Raw genomic sequence first — 21285 nt, 5'->3', positions numbered from 1 at the left:
CAGTAATCGAGCCTAGAGGTCACCAGAGCACAGACCTCAGTTGTTAGGCTATCCCTGTCCAGATATGGTTGCAGCTGGGCTACCAGCCAAAGCTGATGGGACACATTCGGGACCATTGAGGCCTCAAGCAATGGCAGGGGATCCAGAAGGAACCCCAGGCCGCATGCTTGCTCCAGAAGGCGTGTAACCCCATCAAGAGCAGGCCGACTCCCATCCACCATCCAACCTCTGCTTAAAAACCTCCAAGGAAGGAGAGCCCACCACCTTCTGAGGGAGACCGTCCCGCTGTCGAACAGCTCTTACTGTCAGAAAGTTCTTCCTGATGTTTAGCTGGAATCTCCTTTCTCGCAACGTGAGAAGCCATTGGTTCCAGTCCTACCCTCCAGAGCGGGAGAAAACAAGCTTGCTCCCTCCTCTATGTGACAGCGCTTCGGATATTTGAAGGCGGCTGTCAGATCTCCTCGCCCAGCTCCTTCAACCATTCCTCACCAGGCTCGGTTTCCAGGCCCTTGACCATCTTGGTCGCCTTCCTCGGCACACCACCCAGCTTGTCAACATCCTTAAATGGTGGCATGCCGAACGGGACACGGTATTCCCGGTGTGGTCTGACGCAGGCTGAACAGAGTGCTCCTGTTACCTCCCTTGAGTTGAACACTATATTTGAGCTTGTGGTCCACTCAGACCCCTAGATCCTTTTCACATATATTACTGGCAAGACTGGTGTCCCCCATCTTATATCTGTGCAGCTGGCTCTTCTGTCCTGAGCGCAGATTTATCAGTTGCCTAATCCTAGTGGAGGGACGCGGGTGGCGCTGTGGGTTAAATCACAGAGCCCAGGCCTTGCTGAATCCCCGCGACGGGGTGAGCTCCCGTTGCTCGGTCCCTGCTCCTGCCCACCTAGCAGTTCGAAATCACGTCAAAGTGCAAGTAGATAAATAGGTACCACTCCGGCAGGAAGGTAAACGGCATTTCCGTGTGCTGCTCTGGTTCGCCAGAAGCGGCTTAGTCATGCTGGCCACGTGACCCGGAAGCTGTACGCCGGCTCCCTCGGCCAGTAAAGCGAGACGAGCGCCGCAACCCCAGAGTCGGCCGCGACTGGACCTAACGGTCAGGGTTCCCTTTATCTTTAATCCTAGTGGGAGTATCCTCCATTTCCCCCTCAATGGGGAGTTCTCAGGGTCTCGCACTCACCCCAAACCATATGGGAGACGAGAGGGATCTATGACTCCTGCCCTCACAATACTATGCAAGAGGATGGTAACTCAGTTGGTAGAGCATGAGAATCTTAATCTCGGAGTCGTGGGTTCGAGCCTTGCACTAGGCAAAAGATTCCTGCATTTAAGGGGTTGGGCTAGATGACCCCTGGGGGACTCCCTCCCGGCTCTACAATTCTATGGGTCATGCATGGAGTGAGGCTTGCCTTAAACGGAGCAGCTCCCAACCCCCTGCTTCTTTCGCTTTTGTTTCGCGAGGAGGCCTTGCGACGCAGCTGCTTGACATTATAAGATTGCAGTTGTGCGTCTTGCTGTGTTGTATCGCGGCACCAATCCGCTCTCCAAACCAGCTTCTTGCAAAGCGCATCTTTGCAAAGAAGCTCTTTGGCTTGCAGGGGGGGAGAGGGAGGCCTTGCTTCTGGCTTGGCAAAAGCTCCCCTCCCGCCTCTTCGCTTGGAAGCTTGGACAAGGCTTACCTCTCCTATATCGTCTGTTCAAATAAAACAATTTGGAGCAAAAGGGAAAAAAACGCTGTGGTCCGGGGAGGCTGGCACACGGAGGAGACGGGTCCAGGTTGGCGATTTTTGGAACCAGGATGGAGGACGGAGGAGCACACCTGGCTGCGTCGAGGGACTCCAGAGAGCCGGGCTCAGGCTCCGGGCCCCCACATCCCGTCTCCCTCCCCCCATGGCCTGCTACGTCCACGCAAGCCTTGACCCCAATGAGTTTATGTCAACAACCTTTCCTGACAGTGCAGAATCACCGCTGTTTGCCCACCTCATAGCCCGGCTGGAGCTGCAGTCTCTGCCAGACCACTGCTGCGTCTTGACACCCGACGGAGACATGATCCCCATCTCGCCTTGGCTGGTCCTCCTGGTGGTCGCAGGACCCCCTCGGGCGGCCGGGGAGGGGCTGCAGGACATCCTGGGGGGCCGCGTTCCCAAGGTGAGTCGGGGAGCTTTGCCGGGTAGCAGGGAGCAACCGTCTGGGAGAGGGGTGTTTGGGAAGGTCTCGGGGGGTGCTCCTGGGCCCTGTATACCCCAGCCGTGCCTGGATCCGGCCTCAGGGCGTTTTGCGCCGGAGATCCCTCTGAGCATGTCCAGAGGGCTTATACAGCAATGCCGGAACCGGGGCAAATGCCGCCCGCGTCATAGGATGGCGCGACGGAGGTTTCTAAAAGTAAGCCTGGCCTGGAGAATTTCCTCCCTCCCGTCCCGTAACACTAGAACTTTTTGGCTACACATTGGAAGAGTCAGGCCAGGCCAGGCCAACGAAAGTCCCTTCTTCGTGCAGTTGAACTGTGGAACTCTCTGCCACAGGAGGAACTGCAGGATTCTTCTGATGGGAGTGGCGGACTCCTCCTTCTTCCCTGACAGAAGACTGGGCTCGGGGTGGGCTGCGATCAACCCCACATCTCCCACTGATCCTTTGGGTTCAGCCTCAGGGGACATTTCATGCTGGAGATCCCCCTGAGCATGTCCAGAGTGCCTACAGCAGCGCCAGGGAAAACAATGTCCGGCTTGTAGGATGGGGGGGATTAAGCTCTCTTTAAAGAAGAGAGGCACGTGAAATAAACATCGGGGGCTCCTCCGTAAAATGATTGTTCCGCCCTCACAAAACCCCCAGCGCCTTTTCACAACTGCGCCACAGGCAGGAGCCCGACAGGTGAAGTTTTCCCTGGAGGCTGTCTTCGCAAGGCATCATGGGGTTTGTAGTTTCCTCCCTGAAACGGAGAAGCAGTGGGTGATGGGAAATTACTTCCCGCCACTTTTTACTGCTGCAGGCTGAGTTTTTGTAGAGTTTGGGAAGGGTTTTCCCCACAGGTCTCCTTATATTTTGAAAGTAAAGAACTGAAATCCTTGGTCCCTGCCATATTTTTTTTCCCCTGACAGGGGCTCCTAGCCCCTTTCACAGCTGTGCTGCCCTTCATCTGAAGATCACAGGGAGGTTTACAATATAAAAAGACAAAAATACATAACAAACAAAAACAATACCCCCCCTTCCCCAAAAAACACTGTGTTTATTTTTTGAAATAATAATTGCCTTACAGCTTTGTGGGGGAGGAGAGAGAAGGAAAAAGAGAAGCGGAAGGAAGGAAGGAAGGAAGGAAGGAAAGAAGGAAAAAGAAAGAAAGAAAGAAAGAACGAACTAAAAATGTTAATTGAAGTGGTGGTATCTACCTACCTTTTTAAATAATAAAAGTAAAAATAAAAGGGTATATACAAAACCCCTTTGGGAGAATGAGGGGAAGGAAAAATCTATTGTTATTCACTAATCTGTTTTATTTTGTGTGTGTGTCTTTAAAAACAAAAAAAGGAAAGATAAAATAAAAACGACATTAGCAAAGACAGTAAGGTGAAATAGTAAAAAAATAGTGATGGTAATGATGGAAGGCCGGGGGGAGGACCCTGATAGATCCCCCCCACCCCCGATTTAATTTTAAAGCTAATGATAATAATAATAAATAATAAAAGGAAGAAGAAATCAGGGCTGAAGCTGCGGTCCCAGGAAGTGGCCTGTGTTGGTTCAGGCCTCCTTGGTGGAAGAAGAAGAATAGGAAGAAAAGTTTGGGTCTTGGTGTCCCTTCCCCCATTTCCCCCTCTTTTCTTCCCAATCCAATACTGCATGCAACACTAACGTCTCGCAACAAATGAAACTGATCTGTGGAAAACGCAATGCGCGTATTTCTGTAAACTAATAAATCTAATAATTATAATTATAATGACAACAACAAGGGCCTCTCGAGCATAGCTGCTCTTCCTCACAGCCGGAAGGGGCTTTGATTGACTTACATCTAGTGGCCTCTGTTTGAGGGGCAAGTATATTATGGGGCCCCTGGGCCTTCCACAGCTGTGCTACAGGCAGAAATTCAACAGGTGAAACCCGCCATCTCCACTTCCTACTGACGAAAGCTTTATAGGTTGAAATTGCTGCCTATTGCACAATTTAAAGGCGTAGAAGCCCCCTTCCGGGTGGGTGGGGTAAATGGAAATAAGGCGTCTTTTGTAGCTGTTTTGTTTGTTTGTTTGTTTGTTTGTTTGTTTAAGGCAAATAAAACAGAATTCTGCTTCCAAGAGTTAATTTTTCTTCCCCAGCGGAATTAACCCAGATTTCATTCCCACGAGACGCCACCGCAAGAAAGAAACGCCGGATTGACCACCACTCGGAGCTGCAGCGAAAACCGAGCCCTGCTATTAATTAATTACAATTCGTTTTCTAAAGGAGTTTACGCAAGAAAATAAAATGTACATATTAAATTTTAACGGGGCAACATCGCCACCTGGTGGCGTTGAGGCGTAATGACCTCTGAATATTCTTTATTTGCAGCAGCAGCAGCATCACCACCTACCGGTCAGTTCTGGTAATTCACCGGTTCCCTATCTCTTTTCCGGGTCGGTGCTGCCACCTAGTGGACAATGGTGGTTAATGGCCATTATCTCTCTTCCCTCCAGTACGGCCAGTGCTTCCAGTCCGTCTCTGGAGAGGCAGGTGCTTTGAACCTTGGGCAGAGATGGGGAGACCCCTCCCCAACAGCCACATTGTCCATCGATCCGCGCACGGTGACAAGGTAAGCGCTTGAGTCATGCCGCGAGGTCCTGAAAGCCATTGGGGCAGTGGCGTAGCAAGGTCAGGTGGTACCCGGTGCAGAAAATTTCGCTTCCCCCCCTGAAATTATTAAAATATTTTCAGTGCGTTTATAAAACTGGTGGAATGGGACTGGGGGGGGGGGCAGGAAAGCGCCTCTGTGGCTTTAACAAGGGCAAGAAAAACAGGCGGAAATTGAACGGGCGCAGTATCTTTTGCCACAAGGATGAACTGATATGGGGTGGACTCAGGCCGTAGCTCAAGTGGTAGAGCATCATGCAGAATGTCCCTGAGGGCTGGGATTTCTGAGAAAAACTCTGCTGCCAGTTAGTGTAGACAATACTGAGCTAGATATGGCTCTGCCTAAGACAGAAAGATAGGGGTGCCTGGCGTGCTCTGGTCCATGGGGTCACGAAGAGTCGGACACGACTGAACAACAACAGCAAAGACAGAGTCTTTGCACAAGAAGTAGCTGGTTCAGTTTTGGGCACCTCTCATTAAAGGACGGCAGGGGATACGGTAAATATCTCTTGGGAAATGTCTCTCAGGGAGACGTTAGGGAACCAATGCCAGTCAGAAGAGGCAATACTTGGAGAGATGGGCCAATGATCTGACTCGGAAGGAGAAAGCTTCATGAGGTTTGTGAGGCTTCACCTGTTGGATTTCTGCCTGCCTCGGAACAACCCTTTTTGTTGTTGTTCAGTTGTTCAGTCATGTCCGACTCTTCGTGACCCCATGGACCAGAGCACGCCAGGCACGCCTATCCTTCACTGCCTCTCGCAGTTTGACCAAACTCATGCTAGTCGCTTCGAGAACACTTTCCAACCATCTCGTCCTCTGTCGTCCCCTTCTCCTTGTGCCCTCCATCTTTCCCAACATCAGGGTCTTTTCTAGGGAGTCTTCTCTTCTCACGAGGTGGCCAAAGTACTGGAGCCTCAACTTCAGGATCTGTCCTTCCAGTGAGCACTCAGGGCTGATTTCCTTCAGAATGGATAGGTTTGGTCTTCTTGCAGTCCATGGGACTCTCAAGAGTCTCCTCCAGCACCAGAATTCAAAAGCATCAATTCTCCGGCGATCAGCCTTCTTTATGGTCCAGCTCTCACTTCCGTACATTACTACTGGGAAAACCATAGCTTTAACTATACGGACCTTTGTCGGCAAGGTGATGTCTCTGATTTTTAAGATGCTGTCTAGGTTTGTCATTGCTTTTCTCCCAAGAAGCAGGCGTCGGAACAACCCTACCACCCTTCTTAAAAAAAACAACAACCAAGAAAACAAGGGAGGACAATTTTAGAGTTGAGATAACTCCTGAACCCCTAATAATAATAATAAATAATAATAATTATACCCCGCCCATCTGACTGGGTTGCTGCAGCCACTCTGGGCAGCTTCCAACATATATAAAAACACAATAAATCATTAAACATTGAAAAGCTACCTGCATTGTAGGGGGTTGGTCTAGATGACCCTCAGGGGTCCCTTCCAACTCTAACATTCTAGGATTAAGTGGGGCCTAGCTGATCTCAGCAGCTTCTGATTCCGTCTCCCCAGTGCCACCTCCTATTTCGACTTCCGCACCTTCGACCCGGAAGGCGTGATCTTCTACGGGGACATGAGCCCCGGAGTCAACTGGTTCGTCCTGGCCCTGCGCAACGGCAAACCCGAAATCCAGATCCACAACACCGTGACAAACGTCACCGTTTCCGGGGGGCGGAGCATCAACGATGGCCAGTGGCATCGGGTATGGTGTGTGTGTGTGTGTGTGTGTGTGTGTGTGCTCCTGTGACAGATGCAAAGTTTAGGTAGACGAAGACGCAACTCGCTCTGCGCACACAGCCCCCCCCTGAAATGCCCCAAATGTTGGGGCACGACCCACAAGTGGTCTCGGACTGGGAGGTGCCAGGGAGGAATGGAGCCACTGTGGTGCCAGTTAACAGGAACTAAACCAGCAGTCCCCAAACCATTACGAGCCCCTGACCCCTTGGTTTCATAAACCAACCCCACATTTGTTCAGGTGAAGGTAAAGGGACCCCTGACTGTTAGGTCCAGTTGCGGACGACTCTGGGGTTGTGGCGCTCATTTCGCTTTCAGGCCGAGGGATCTGGCGTACAGCTTCCGGGTCATGTGGCCAGCATGACTAAGCCGCTTCTGGCGAACCAGAGCAGCGCACGGAAACGCCGTTTACCTTCCCACCGCAGCGGTACCTATTTATCTACTTGCACTTTGCGCTTTCAAACTGCTAGGTGGGCAGGAGCAGGGACTGAGCAACGGGAGCTCACCCCGTTATTGCAGGGATTCGAACCGCCGACCTTCTGATCAGCAAGCCTAAGAGGCTCCGTGGTTTAGACCACAGCACCACCCGCATCCCATTTGTTCATAACCCACTTTAAAACTGTTGAGTTTAACTAATTCAACAAAATGGATCCAGGGGTGCCAGCGTTTCAAAGCCTGGGTGCCACTTGCCGCCCCCTTGCTTCTTAGCGCCCCCCCCTAGGTAAGCCCACCGCCCTCCAGGGGGTGCCACCCATTTTGATCTAAAGGAAGGCGGAGGGCTGGAGCTCCGTGCGAGAGCATCTGGGTCCCAGGTTCAGTTCCTGACAACTGCAGGTAGGGCTGGGAGAGGTCTTGGCCGAAACCCCGGAAATCTGCTGCCAGTCAGTGTGTAGACAGTGACCTGGCTCTGAATAAGGCAGCTTGGCCCCTTTGCAAACACCCCAATAAACACAGCCCCTTGGCTATTTGCTTCTGATCAAAAAGCCTCTGAGTTAATTGAGCAACACTAAAGCGCATTGAAGGGCACGGTTCATATTAAAATCGGAGGACTTTTGTTCCGCTCTTCGGGGGGAAAGGGGGCTCCCAGAGATGTCTGCAAATGTCAGTGGCAAAGCGCTCCCTGTTCTTAGTCTTACAGTCTCAAGCTGCTTTCACAATTTTTGGGGGTCTGTTTTTGAAGTGGGATCTTTGCCTTTTGCGCACACGCGTGAATTCATGCGTAGTCTCTGCATGTCATAACTGACATTCCAGTCCATATCTCTCTCCCCATTTGTGCTTTAGTTCAGATCTCCCTTTTCTGGGGGGAACCTGCTACGATTAAAAAATAACAACAACCCATTTGCGACAGCTCAGCGACCTGTTTGGGATATTTAAGCCTCCCATGTGGAAGACATGGCACAAGAGGGAAAGGAGTGGGGAGGGAGGAGGAAAAAAGAAAACCCCAGCACTCTTCCCCAGCTTACAGAGTGACGACGCACCTATACAATATCAACCGCCCTTGTTCCTGCCAGGGGAGAGAGACAAGGAAAGGGGGCATTTCGAGCCTTTTCTGTTCCTAACGCCTCCCTGCTCCGCTCGACAGATCATGGCGAAGAACGAGGGGCACACCGTCCTGCTGGCAGTGGACGGCGATGACCAGCTGACCCTCAACCACGTCTCCGAAGCCATCGTGGAGGCCCCTGTCTTCGCCCTGCGCATTGGCGTCGGGGGCTTGCTGATCCCCACGGAGGAGCTCCTTGTCCCAGTAAGAGAGCCTGCCCCCCTCCTTGTACGCTAGAAGGGGCTGCAGGTGGTGGCCGGAGCTCCTTGGCACAGGTGTGGCTGGAGGAGCCAACAGTAGGTGGCGCCAGAGGGAGCGGTTTCTGCAGCAGGATCCCCGTCTCCGGCAGCACAGAGCTGAATGGTTTGCTGGGGCTGCAATATCTGGAGATTGGTCCTCTGGGCAGGGCCAAGCATCGCTGTGGAATTGGGGTGTGTGTGTGCTTCTTGAAAATATTGGGGGGCTGCCCCTTGGCCCCCCCAGATGGTGCCCCTGACTCCCTCTGGTGGTGGCGGCTAGAAAGAACATCAGGCATGGGTAGAGTCAAGAATCCTACACTGTTCTTCGTGCAAACAGATCCCAGGGCAGAGCGCAGGAACACCATTCCTATCCGTTTAATATTTATTTTTTTATTAAACAAAATAAAGCAAAGATACGGTTTCAACACAAGGTTGGACACATTATCTTTGAACTTGCTGTTCCAAAAGAAGTCCAAAAAGTACCCCTTTTTCCATAGCTCAGTCAGTGGAACATTTCGGAGTCGTGGGTTCGAGATCCACGTTGGGCAAAAGATTCCCGCATTGCAGGGAGTTGAGCTAAATGACCCTTGGGATTTTGTGATTCGTAATCCTGCGAGGCTGGTTTATACGTGTAATTTTGTAGTAAACCAGCTTAATCAAAGTTACTATGGGCCAAATTTTCTCAATCCATTCAGATATAGCAGGAAATACGCTCCCCCCCATTTTTATTTTTTATTTTAAGCTTTTACAATCTTAGCAGCATTTGTAAGGTTAAACATTATAATTGTACTAAAGCGTCATAATAAATCTGCTCACGTACCATCGGAGCAGCAGAAGCCAGATTTGACTTTCTGTCGCGGCAGCTGCCTCCGCAGAAGAAGAATTAGCTGCGCCCCGAGGCAGAAGAAATCTGGACGGCCATAACATTCCCTTAATCTCTACGGTGAAAAGCAAAACGCAATTTCCTCCACCAACGGTGCGAGAGACTGTTGCCTATCACAACAGTCCCACAAATAAATGGGGGGGGGATAGATTACGTGAAACTAGGAGCGCAAAGTAGTCTAGAAAACCCGCACTCAGAGGAGGGGTGGGTGGGTTATTTTGAAATGAATTGCTGCTAGCAATGCGCCCAAAGGTCATCCAGTCCAACCCCCTGCGATGCAGGAATCTCAACTAAAGCATCCCTGACAGGTGGCCATCCAACCTCTGCTTAAAAACCTTGAGAGCCGGCGTGGTGTAGTGGTTAAGAGCGGTGGACTTGTAATCTGGTGAACCGGGTTCGCTTCCCCGCTCCTCCACATGCAGCTGTTGGGTGACCTTGGGCTAGTCCCACTTCTTTGAAGTCTCTCAGCCCCACTCACCTCACAGAGTGTTTGTTGTGGGGGAAGAAGGGAAAAGGAGAATGTTAGCCGCTTTGAGACTCCTTCGGGTAGTGATAAAGCGGGATATCAAATCCAAACTCCTCCTCCTCCTCCTCCTTCTTCTTTGGAGTCCGTTCCACTGTCGAACGGCCCTTACTACCAGAAAATTATCCCTGGTGTTTAGTCAGAATCTCCTTTCTTGAAACTTGAAGCCACTGATTCGGGTCCTACCCTCCGGAGCAGGAGAAAGCAAGATTGCTCCATCTTCCATGTGATACACCTTCAGACATTTGAAGATGGATCTCATATCTCCTCTTGGTCTCCTCCAATCAAAACCACACCCAGCTCCTTCAACCGTTCCTCATCAGGCTTGGTTTCCAGGCCCCTGGTCATCTTGGTCACCCTCCTCTATGCAACTTCCAGCTTGTCAAAATCCTTCTTAAATTGTTGCACCCCAAACTGGACACAGGACTCCAGGTGGGGGTCTGACCAAGGCAGAGAAATGCAATATTATGACTTCCCTTGACCTGGACCAGGGGTCAGCAAACTTTTTCAGCAGGGGGCCGGTCCACTGTCCCTCAGATCTTGTGGGGGGCCGGACTATATTTTGAAAAAAATAATAATGAACGAATTCCTATGCCCCACAAATAACCCAGAGATGCATTTTAAATGAAAGCACACATTCTACTCATGTAAAAACACATTGATTTTGGGACCGTCTGCCGGCCGGATTGAGAAGGCGATTGGCCCGGATCCGGCCCCCGGGCCTTAGTTTGCCTTCCCATGGGTTAGAAAAGGCTTCCTCAACCTTGGCCCTCCAGATGTTTTGGGACTACAACTCCCATCATCCCTAACTAACAGGACCAGTGGTCAGGGATGATGGGAATTGTAGTCTCAAAACATCTGGAGGGCCAAGTTTGCTGATGCCTGCTCTAGATCAGGCTTCCTCAACCTTGGCCCTCCAGGTGTTTTTGGCCTACAACTCCCATGATCCCTAGCTAGAAGGACCAGTAAACAGGGATGATGGGAATTGTAGTCCCCGGGACTTAGTTTGCCTACCCATGAAGTGGACACGAGGCATTTGTTGATGCAGCCAAGAATAGCATTAGCTCTTTATGCCGCAGCACCACACCACTGTGATCCCCTCGGACCCCTGGGTCCCTTTCCTCACGCGCTGCTGTCAAGCTGGGTGCCCCCCCACCCTTTATCTCCACACCCGGTTCTTCCTGCCTAAGCGCAGAATCTGTTTCTCTCTCCCTGCCCTTCACTCTCTTTTGCTCCCTTTGCCCCCCCCCCCAGCTGAACCCGGCCATGGACGGCTGCATGAGGCGATGGAACTGGCTGAACAAGAGCACCGAGTGGCTGGAAGGGACGTCCCTGGAGGACAAAGACACCAAGGTCTGCTTCCCCACCGTCCGCAGGGGGAGTTTCTTCCCAGGGAATGGACTGGCCACCTTCTCTCTCTCAGGTACCAGCCGGGCAGGACCCCCCCCCGAGTCTCTCGCTCCCCCAGTTCCAGCCCTAGATCTCTGTTCCCTTGAGCAGCTGAACAGCAAAAGCCACAGAACTTCCTTGCGACGGTGAGCAATCCTGACACAGGTTGCCTTAAGACAGAAGTCGGCAACCTAAGGCCCACGGGCCACAAGCGGCCCACGGGGGTTGTTTAACCGGCCTACGAGCTGTCCCCGAACCAAGCCACCTGCTCGGTGAGTCCCCATGCACTGTGCTAAAGCAGAACAGCACAGCATGGGGGACTCACTTCTGCGGCACCGGAAATCGTGTCTGCACAGACGCCGGAAATCGTGGGCATGCACGATCTGGCCCATGGAAGGATCTCTGCTGGAGTGAACCGGGCCAGGCGAGGTAAACATTGCTGACCCCTGCCTTAAGACCAGGCGGCCGCAATGCCCTCACTGTGGGGCTTCCCTCGCACTCGATATGGAAGCTGGTGTGATTACGGGATGCTGCGGCCCGATTGCTGCCCGGAGAGAGGCCTTGTTAGCGTTTAACACCGACTTCAGGGTGTTCCTGTCAGCATACAGCTGTACCTTGGTTCGCGAACGCCTTGCGAGTCGAACGTTCTGGCTCCCGAACGCCGCAAGCCTGGAAGCAAGTGTTTTGGTTTGCAAACGTTCCTTGGAAGCCGAACGTCCGACGGGGCTTCTGATTGGCTGCAGGTGCTTGATTTCCGAATGTTTTGGATGTCAAACAGACTTCCGGAACGGATTCCGTTCGACTTCAGAGTTACCGCTATACAAATCCGCAAACAACTTGGGAACACTTTACCCGCGAGATTGCATGGCCCCCATCTCTCCTCACTTTTGGGATAGAGCCACATTATCCATTTAAAGCATAAAGGTAAAGGGACCCCTGACCATTAGGCCCAGTCGCGGACAACTCTGGGGTTGCGGCGCTCATCTCGCTCTATAGGCCAAGGGAGCCGGCGTTTGCAGACAGCTTCCGGGTCATGTGGCCAGCATGACTAAGCCGCTTCTGGCAAACCTGAGCAGCGTACAGAAACGCCGTTTACCTTCCCACTGGAGCGGTACCTATTTATCTACTTGCACTGATGTGCTTTCGAACTGCTAGGTTAGCAGGAGCAGGGACCGAGCAACGGGAGCTCACCCCATCGCAGGGATTCGAACCGCCGACCTTCTGATCAGCAAGCCCTAGGCTCTCTTCCCCCATTGCCTTGCTAAGGGTGTTGGGGACTGTAGCCCTGTGGGGGTAAACTACAGCTCCCAGAATTCTTTGGGGGAAGTTACATGATGCATGGATTTAGGTGGGTAGGAGAGGATATTTAATTTATCAATTACCATATTCTTCCTCTTTTTCTCACTTGTGTGAGAATTGCAAATGCCTATTTCAGCAGAGTAATAGCACCACCCATGAGCGGCTTATCCTTAGAAGCTTTTGGGACGAGTTGCCTAGCCTTCTAGAACAGGCATGACCAAACTTGGCCCTCCACGTGCTTTGGGACTACAACTCCCATCATCCCTAGCTAACAGGACCAGTGGTCAGGGATGATGGGAGTTGTAGTCCCAAAACATCTGGAGGGCCAAGTTTGGCCATGCCTGTTCTAGAACAATTATGCTATTCAGGGACTTGGATGACTTCTCCTTTCTACATGTCCCTCATAACAATGAGATCACTCTCAGGCTGCTTAAGCAAACGAGATAACACAAGGTTTACTCACGTTAAAAGTCTTGCCGGGATTCAGCAGTTAAAAGTTGCAAATGTCCCGTTCCAAGCAGAGAGCGCCCCCCCCCCCATTCCACCCATCCCATCGCAGGTCAGACAGGAAGGAAGAGGTAGAGATTAACCCATTGATTCCCCCCCACCAGGTTTGGGCATATGGCATCATCAAGTCTCCTCTGTGCAGGTCCTGAAACTCCATGGTGCCATGGCCCCAGTCTGGGACTGTCTAGCAATCATGCATTGCTGTGGGTTAAACCACAGAGCCTAGGGCTTGCCGATCAGAAGGTCGGCGGTTCGAATCCCCGCCATGGGGTGAGCTCCCGTTGCTCGGTCCCAGCTCCTGCCCACCTAGCAGTTCAAAACACATCAAAGTGCAAGCAGATAAATAGGTACCACTCTGGCAGGAAGGTAAACGGCATTTCCGTGCGCTGCTCTGGTTCGCCAGAAGCGGCTTAGTCATGCTGGCCACATGACACAGAAGCTGTACGTCGGCTCCTTCGGCAAATAAAGCGAGATGAGCGCCGCAACCCCAGAGTCGGACACGACTGGACCTAACGGTCAGGGGTCCCTTTACCTTTACCTTTATGCTTTGAATATATAGTGTGGATCTGCCCTTGGTTCAAACAAGATCGTTATCCTCTTTTCCTTTTGGGAATGGCTGCGTACTGTGTATCTCTCTCTCTCTCTCCCCACCCAATAATTTTTATTAGTTTTAAATTACAAAAAACCTAAACAAACCTCATGATATGCATATCGAATCATAATGCCAAATCAAATAACCAATTAATCAAATATCCAATTGTATAATTTGGATGGCCTCCCACTGGTGGGATTAAAGGTTCAGCAGTTATTTTCTCTCTTTTTTCTGCTTCCAAAGTCTTATTTATTCCAGTCTTATTATCTTATTCCCTTGCTCAACAGCTGCGATGTTTGTGACTTCCACTCGTATTAACCTATTCCATAATTGATTAATCCACCAGTGAAGATCTACATCCCTTCGTCCTGCGTGCAATAATTATTTCCCCATGTTTTTTCTTCCCCCAAAATGCTGTGTTGATCCAGTCGTTGTCTCTTCTCTCAATTATGAAGTAACCTGAGACTTCCTTATTTACCTCTCTTTCTCTATTCCCCCGCAACCCTCACCCTCCAGGCCTCCCTACCGGAGTCATCTCTGCCAACCGGAGCTGGTCCCTGACTGTGGAGATGTGGATCGGGGCCGCCCCGCAGTCAGCGCCCTTGCTGGCCACCTCCGCTTTCCCCCTGCACTTAAGCCTGCATCGCACGGTGAGACCCCTGAGGAGGGGGGGACGGGGACGGAAGAGGCAGGGACGTGGCCCCCCAAAACAGCACCGCCGGGACCCCAGAGACCATGAAATAATGGAAACATGGGTGTACGAAATGCAAAAGGCATTGGCCGCACGTGAACCGCACGTTCAACAAAGAGTTTTGATGCAGGGGGAACTGTCATGGCTTCCTTCTCCAAAGAATTCTGGGAGCTGTAGTTTCTTGAGGGTGCTGGGATTTGTTAGGAGGCCTCCCCTATCTCCGCTTGCAGAGCTACGTTTCCCAAAGTTCCCTGGGAAGAGGGATGGGTGATTAAACCACTCTGGCCAATGTGGCCATTCTCCCATCAGCCCTTGCAACACAGGTGTGCTGGCTCGGACTGATGGGAGTTGTAGTCCAAAAGGAATGGAAGACCCCAGGTTGGGCTGTGGACCAATCGCTCCGGTGTGACTCCACCAAGCATCTCGCCAAAGATGCACGGGAGAGCCTATGTGGGTTGGAGGGAAATTCTTTGGTCATAGTACCGGCCAACACCCACCTTGGGGAGGGGGGGGCATCAGCTGGGCCCTGGGATTTCGCCACCAGCCATCTATTTCCTGCCCGTCATGTGTTCATGAGTTCCAGAGATCTTTCTCGGATGGGCAGGTTCCTAACCTCCTGCCATTTCTCTCTCCCCCGCCAACGTTTTGTGCTCCAGGATCTGACGGCTCACCTGGGGAACAAGACGGTCCTTCAGGTGCCCTTCCCCCCGGGGGGCTGCCTAGACGCCCCCCTCCACCTGAGCATCACCCCGTCCCACGCCACGCTGCGCCTGGGCGACGCGGAGACCTCGAAGCCCACCCAGAAACTGGATTTCGAAAGCCTGAAGCACATCTGGCTGGGGAAAAAGGGGGGCTTCGTCGTCGGGGGGCTGCCTGGTACGTTTCCCCCTAAGAAGTGTGTGTGTCCCCCGCAAAGGGCAGGGAATCTCGGCTCCAGGATGTGGCCCCCCAGACCTCTCCACCTGGCCCTCCTAACCTTCCCCCAGGCTGCACCCCTTACCATCCCCCTGGAGGAGTTTTTACCTGGCCAGAAATGCCCCTTCCTTGCCGGAATGGAGGCTAGAGAAAGCTGTGCACAAAGGTGCAATTTGCATCCCTTGCTCCGCCCACATTTGCCTGTGGCCCCGCCCACCGCTGCCATGTGGCCCTTGGATGGCAGCCCAGGCGGGAACGTGGCCCTCGGTTTGCAAAAGGCTCCCCCGGGCTCCCTGCTTTACCGTTTTCGTTCTAGTCCAAACCCGCGCGTTGTTTTCCAGCATGCTTTTATATCCCGCTCTAATTTTTTAAAAAATAATATTACAGTGGTACTATAATTCTCACACGCCTTGGTACTCAAACAACTTGGAACCCAAACAGCTGCAACCCCGGAAGTAAGTGTTCCGGTTTGCGAACTGTTTCCGGAAGCCGAACTTGCTCCGTTTCGAGTGCCGCACTTCCGTTTTGAGTGTTACGCTGAGGTCGGCCTGTTTTTGCTATTTATTTTGCGTTTTCGTTTTCACGGCTCTGTTCTTGTGACCGTGTGGAACCCGGTTCATCCACTGATGGATTGGTTGTGTGACCGCAGCACATTGTTTACTGCTTTCATTTCATGGATCGGGGCCATTCCATTGTCACGGGCGGGACACTTTGACCATGTTTTTTGGTATTCACACATGTGTAACAATGTAAATATACATAAAAATTAACAACCAAAATTTAAACTATGTTCTTAATAAGATGCTGAACATTTTACTCATTTTTTATTATTTTTATGGATATTTTTGACAATTTTATTAAATGTTAAAAGTGTTGTCACGGGTGGGACAAAAAAAGGACATGGAGCTTGAGATAAGTTTGATTTATGGAAAAACTCTGTGAGTTGGGAGGTGAATCAATGATAAACTCAGCATATCTGTTTAAATCAATGTTTATTGGTTACAACTATGCAATCAGGAATTAAGTTTAAGAAATTTAACGATACAAAATTAAGGAAAAAATGCTGTCACGGGTGGGACAATCACCAGAAAACTTTTAACTTGAACACTTCTGTGAAGACTACGTGGGTGGACTTTTGAAAAGAAGGTCCATAAAATAAACTTCTTTTGTCTTAAGCTTTTAAAAAAAATGGTTAGACTTGCACGTTTGGAATCTTCCTCACCAAAGTCCAGCGCTCATCTAGCATTCTTATCAGGCTCATTTTTCAAGGAATGGCCCATCGGTGGTCTCGTTAGAGAGTTAAAATTCGTGTTTAAATGGCTGATTTTAGGGGTTGTTTTTAAAAGTCTGGCACGGATTAACCCGTTTTGCGGCACTTTCTATTGGAAAGCAGCGCGCCTCGGTTTTGGAACGCTTTGGTTTTGGAACGGACTTCCGGAATGGATCAAGTTTGAGAACCAAGGGAACACTGTACCCGTTTTTTGACTGGGTGCCCTCCTGCGGTGGCAGCCAGCTGATTAATAGGGCATTTGGTGCAAAAAAAAAAAGTGGTCTTTGTGGGGGGTGAATGGCATAGCCCATCGGTGTATATAAATAATCTTCCTCGTGATACCCATCCACCCACTCTGTTCCATTTCTATTCCGTTGCAGGACAGGAAAAATCCCCGCTGGCCCAGGAGAGGAATTTCTTCCGGGGCTGCCTGCGTGGGATCCAGGTTCAAGGCCACGAGCTGGACTTTGACGAGGTGCAATCTAGGAGCAACTCTATCTGGCCCCACAGCTGCCCCGGAGCCGACGTAGGCCAGGCCAAGGCAGACCAAGAGGAGTAGGGAGCACGTCGCCGGCGCATCTTTTCCCGCGGAGTCGCCCTCCTTTTCCCAAGCAAAAGCGCACCCGGCCGTCTCCTGCCCCCCGCCCCCCGCTCACTAAGGCCCCCTTTGCACATTTAACGCACAACCAGGCCTCTCTCAATGCTCATGGCTTCTTCCCCCAAGGGATCCTGGGAAATGTAGTTTGCCACGGGTGCCGAGGACAGGAGAGACAGGATGCCGGTGCGACATGTCCAGACCAGCTTCCTCTTCTCACGGCGGCCACGAGCAGGATCCGAGTGCGAGAGTCGCTATCCCTTTCTGCGGTGTCCAGATACCGGTATTCAGAATCCTTGCTAGGGCCTGTGGTGTCAGCGCATAGCCATTGCGGAAGGAGCCCTGGACAGCTCTCTCCTCCGTGAGGGTTGTGAAGGCCGTCTGTCATCGAATCCTAGAGTTGGAAGAGACCCCAAGGGCCATCCAGTCCAACCCCCTGCCAAGCAGGAAACACCATCAAAGCATTCCTGACAGATGGCTGTCAAGCCTCCGCTTAAAGACCTCCAAAGAAGGAGACTCCACCACACTCCTTGGTAGCAAATCCCACTGCCGAACAGCTCTCACTGTCAGGAAGTTCTTCCTTATGTTTAGGTGGAATCTTCTTTCTTGTAGTTTGAATCCATTGCCCCGTGTCCGCTTCTCTGGAGCAGCAGAAAACAACCTTTCTCCCTCCTCTATATGACATCCTTTGATATATTTGAACATGGCGCTCATATCACCCCTTAACCTTCTCTTCTCCAGGCTAAACATACCCAGCTCCCTAAGCCGTTCCTCATAAGGCATCGTTTCCAGGCCTTGGACCATTTTGGTTTCCCTCTTCTAGACATGTTTAGCTTGTCAGTATCCTTCTTGAACTGTGGTGCCCAGAACTAGACACAGTATTCCAGGTGAGGTCTGACCAGAGCGGAATACAGTGGTACTATTACCTCCCTTGATCTAGATGCTATACTCCTCTTGATGCAGCCCAGAATTGCATTGGCTTTTTTAGCTGCTGCATCACACTGTTGACTCATGTCAAGTTTGTGGTCTACCAAGACTCCTAGATGTCATGGATGGGATTCCTGCATTGCAGGGGGTTGGAATAGATGACCCTCGGGGGTCCCTTCCGACTCTACGATTCTATGATTCCAAGGAGACCCTATACCCCTCAGAGACTTACAAATCCCATAGCTGGTGGTTAAACTACTCTGCGAATGGTTGCTCTGTGAACAGAGGTCCCTCCTTTTTCTTTTTCTTTAAATTTTATTTTGACAAAGTAATCATCATAAATAAATGAGAATAAAAATGTGCACCCCACACCCCCGAGGCCGTTCCGTTGTAGCTATCCAACCTCCCAAAATTTCAACCCCTCTTGCGATGGTTTGACCCCTTTCCGTTTTGACGCTACAAATTCTACAAACATCTTCCGTATCTCCTCGAAATCATTTCTCCTGTGTATTCCCCGTCTTACCTTAACGGCGCATGTTAAGTTATCATAAATAGCTGTACCCCACACCTCTTCATACCATTCTTTCGTTTTATATTCCCCTTGGCCCTTCCGCTTCCTAGCTATAATAATTTGTGCAGCTGTCAATAAATTTGTGAGCACATCCTTCCTAGCCTGTGAACCTCCCCATCGTAAATTAATAATAATGCTATTATCGTAAATTGATAATAATGCTGCCTCTGTACTTTCTGTCATTTTTAAACCAGTGATTTCCGTTATCTCCTTAAACACCCTTCGCCAAAAAAATTGTACATATTTACGCCCCCACCACATGTGAACGTAATTCCCTGTTTCCTGGCACCCCAGAGGTGTCTCCGAAGGACTCTCAGCACCCTTAACAAACTACAGCTCCCAGGATCCTTGGGGGGGGGCACTGTTTAAAGTGCCATGTTTCTGCATTAAATGCGCAGTGCAGACGAGGACTCGGTCCGATGCGTTGTTGTGCGATTGCTGAGTGGCTGGGAACGGCCTGACCAGATTTCGGTTGTGATTGTGGGCAGTTGTGCGAGGTTTTGCGTGTGTGTTGTGTGTAGGGACAGGGCGGCGATTGAATCTGGCAGTCTCAGCTTCCTTTCCTTTCATGGTTTCCCCCCACCCCCCCAGTCCTAAACTCGGTGCTACCCATGTTTACGGCGGTCTGCCATTTTTTAAAAGAAAAGAAATCCTTGTGGAAATTCATCAGCATCTCGGTGCAAATTTAATTTCATGTACACGTTTTTTTAATGCTGTTTTGCTTGATATAGACATTTTTGCAAAGCGAATTCCCCTAATTTAGTGCAATTTGGTGAGATAATATATATATATATATATATATATATATATATATATACACACACACACACACACACACACACACACACACACACACACACATATATATACACACACACACACGTTTATGTATATGCATTTATATGCACAATTTAGCTTAGTACAGTATGTACGCATTGTTTCTCCTGTACACATTTCTTGGCTGGAGAGAACGGCATTGCAAACTCAAAAAGAGAAATACAAATTTCAAAGGATGGTTGTGTTTTTGTTTGCATAGCATTTTTGCAGTAGCTAGGTTCTCCTTTGAATTATAGTGCTGGAGGAGACTCTTGAAAGTCCCATGGACTGCAAGAAGATCAAACCTATCCATTCTCAAAGAAATCAGCCCTGAGTGCTCACTAGAAGGACAGATCCTGAAGTTGAGGCTCCAGTACTTTGGCCACCTCATGAGAAGAGAAGACTCCCTAGAAAAGACCCTGGTGTTGGGAAAGATGGAGGGCACAAGGAGAAGGGGACGACAGAGGACGAGGTGGTTGGACAGTGTTCTCGAAGCGACTGGCATGAGTTTGGCCAAACTGCGGGAGGCATTGGAGGATAGGCGTGCCTGGCGTGCTCCGGTCCATGGGGTCACCAAGAGTCGGACACGACTGAACGACTGAACAACAACAGGTTCTCCTTTAAATGCAAACTGAATTGAATCTCTCCCCAGTCCCTTCTGGGTGTGGGAACTAGCCCCTGGCAAGTGAAAATTTCTCCTGGTTTTGACTGAACTTAGCCTACCCAAGAGAGTGACTGTATAAAAAGGACGCAGAGGGCCGCCGGAGATCATTCACCCCACTCCTATTTACTCAGGAGTAAGCCCTGCTGTTCTCAATGGGATGCGTAGGATTGCAACTCGGCCCTCCAGCTGTTTTGGGACTACAACTCCCATCATCCAGTGGCCAGGGATGATGGGAATTGTAGTCCCAGAACAGCTGGAGGGCCGAATTTGGGGATGCCTGCGCTAGGCAGCGCAATCATATTGCCTGTTTGCTCAGAAGTAAACCCTGGAGTGGGGCTTTAAACCCCCCCCCCCCAGTCACAATTCTTGGTGACAGAATGGGAGTCCCTTTGAAAACCTGAGAATATGCTGCGTGGACCTGCTCTGTCACTGTGGACAACCCCGCAAAGTTGTTGTGGTCGGGACCCAGATGTGCGATTGCAGCCGAAGTCCCTTTTGATTCAAACTCTGCATCTTTGCTGGGACTGCAGCATTTAACTGTGTACGTAATAGGAATAACAGATCCGTTGCAAGAGTGTTCCCAATTAACTGGGCTCTTTGGTGCCTTTTAAAAAAACAACAGCAGCACCCAATTGTTTCTAATACAGGTCCTTAAATCAGAAGAGCCTGTTGAATCAGGCCAGCAGGCCATCGAGTTCAGCATCCTGCTACTCACAGTGACTATTTTGGGAAACCCACAAACAGGATTCGAACCCAAGATCCCTCTCCCCTCCTGTGGTTTGCAGCAACTGGCTTTCAGGAGCATTGCCGCCTCTGACCGTTGAGGCAGAGCGTAGGGACATCCTGGCTTGCAGCCTTCGATAGCCCTCTCCTCCATTAATTTGTCCAATCCCCTTTTAAATCCATCCGAGTCGGTGTCCACCCATGCAGCCTCCTGTGGCAGGGAGTTCCACCGTTCAACTACATCCCGCGTGAAGGACTTTCTTGGAATCTTCCAACAACAGGAGAACGGAGGGTGCCTTAAAAAGAGTAGGGTGCCTCTAATGTCTCTCACACACACAACAGGGCACTGCTACCCCTCTAGGTAGCTCCATGAATGTGTGACCCCGAAATTCTGGATCCCCCAAACCAATACCCAAATTCAGCGAACCCCGCATTTCGTGCCGCCGCCCCCAAACTGCGTAATTGACAAATCAGGGTCACACGTTTAATGCCAAAAAAATTCCAAACTTACCGGATCGACTCCAAGCAGGTGCCGAGGTTTTGTGTTAGTTCAGTGCCGCAAACCCTGC

The 21285-nt window shown here is 50.7% G+C and overlaps 1 protein-coding gene across 1 annotated transcript; it reads left to right on the top strand.

The window, feature by feature from the left end:
* The first annotated feature begins 1929 nt into the window (after positions 1-1929).
* LOC117059454 (sex hormone-binding globulin-like) lies at positions 1930-17014 on the top strand. The gene is made up of 8 exons (XM_033171199.1): positions 1930-2150; positions 4667-4782; positions 6351-6540; positions 8155-8316; positions 11012-11180; positions 14061-14194; positions 14892-15111; positions 16801-17014. The coding sequence occupies exons 1-8, from the start codon at positions 1944-1946 to the stop codon at positions 16977-16979; spliced, it is 1377 nt and encodes a 458-aa protein (XP_033027090.1). The 5' UTR covers positions 1930-1943; the 3' UTR covers positions 16980-17014.
* The last annotated feature ends 4271 nt before the right edge of the window (positions 17015-21285 follow it).

The sequence above is a fragment of the Lacerta agilis genome, chromosome 14 (genome assembly GCF_009819535.1).
Source record: "Lacerta agilis isolate rLacAgi1 chromosome 14, rLacAgi1.pri, whole genome shotgun sequence".
Lineage (NCBI taxonomy): Eukaryota > Metazoa > Chordata > Lepidosauria > Squamata > Lacertidae > Lacerta > Lacerta agilis.
This window is presented reverse-complemented; position numbering and strand designations above follow the sequence as displayed.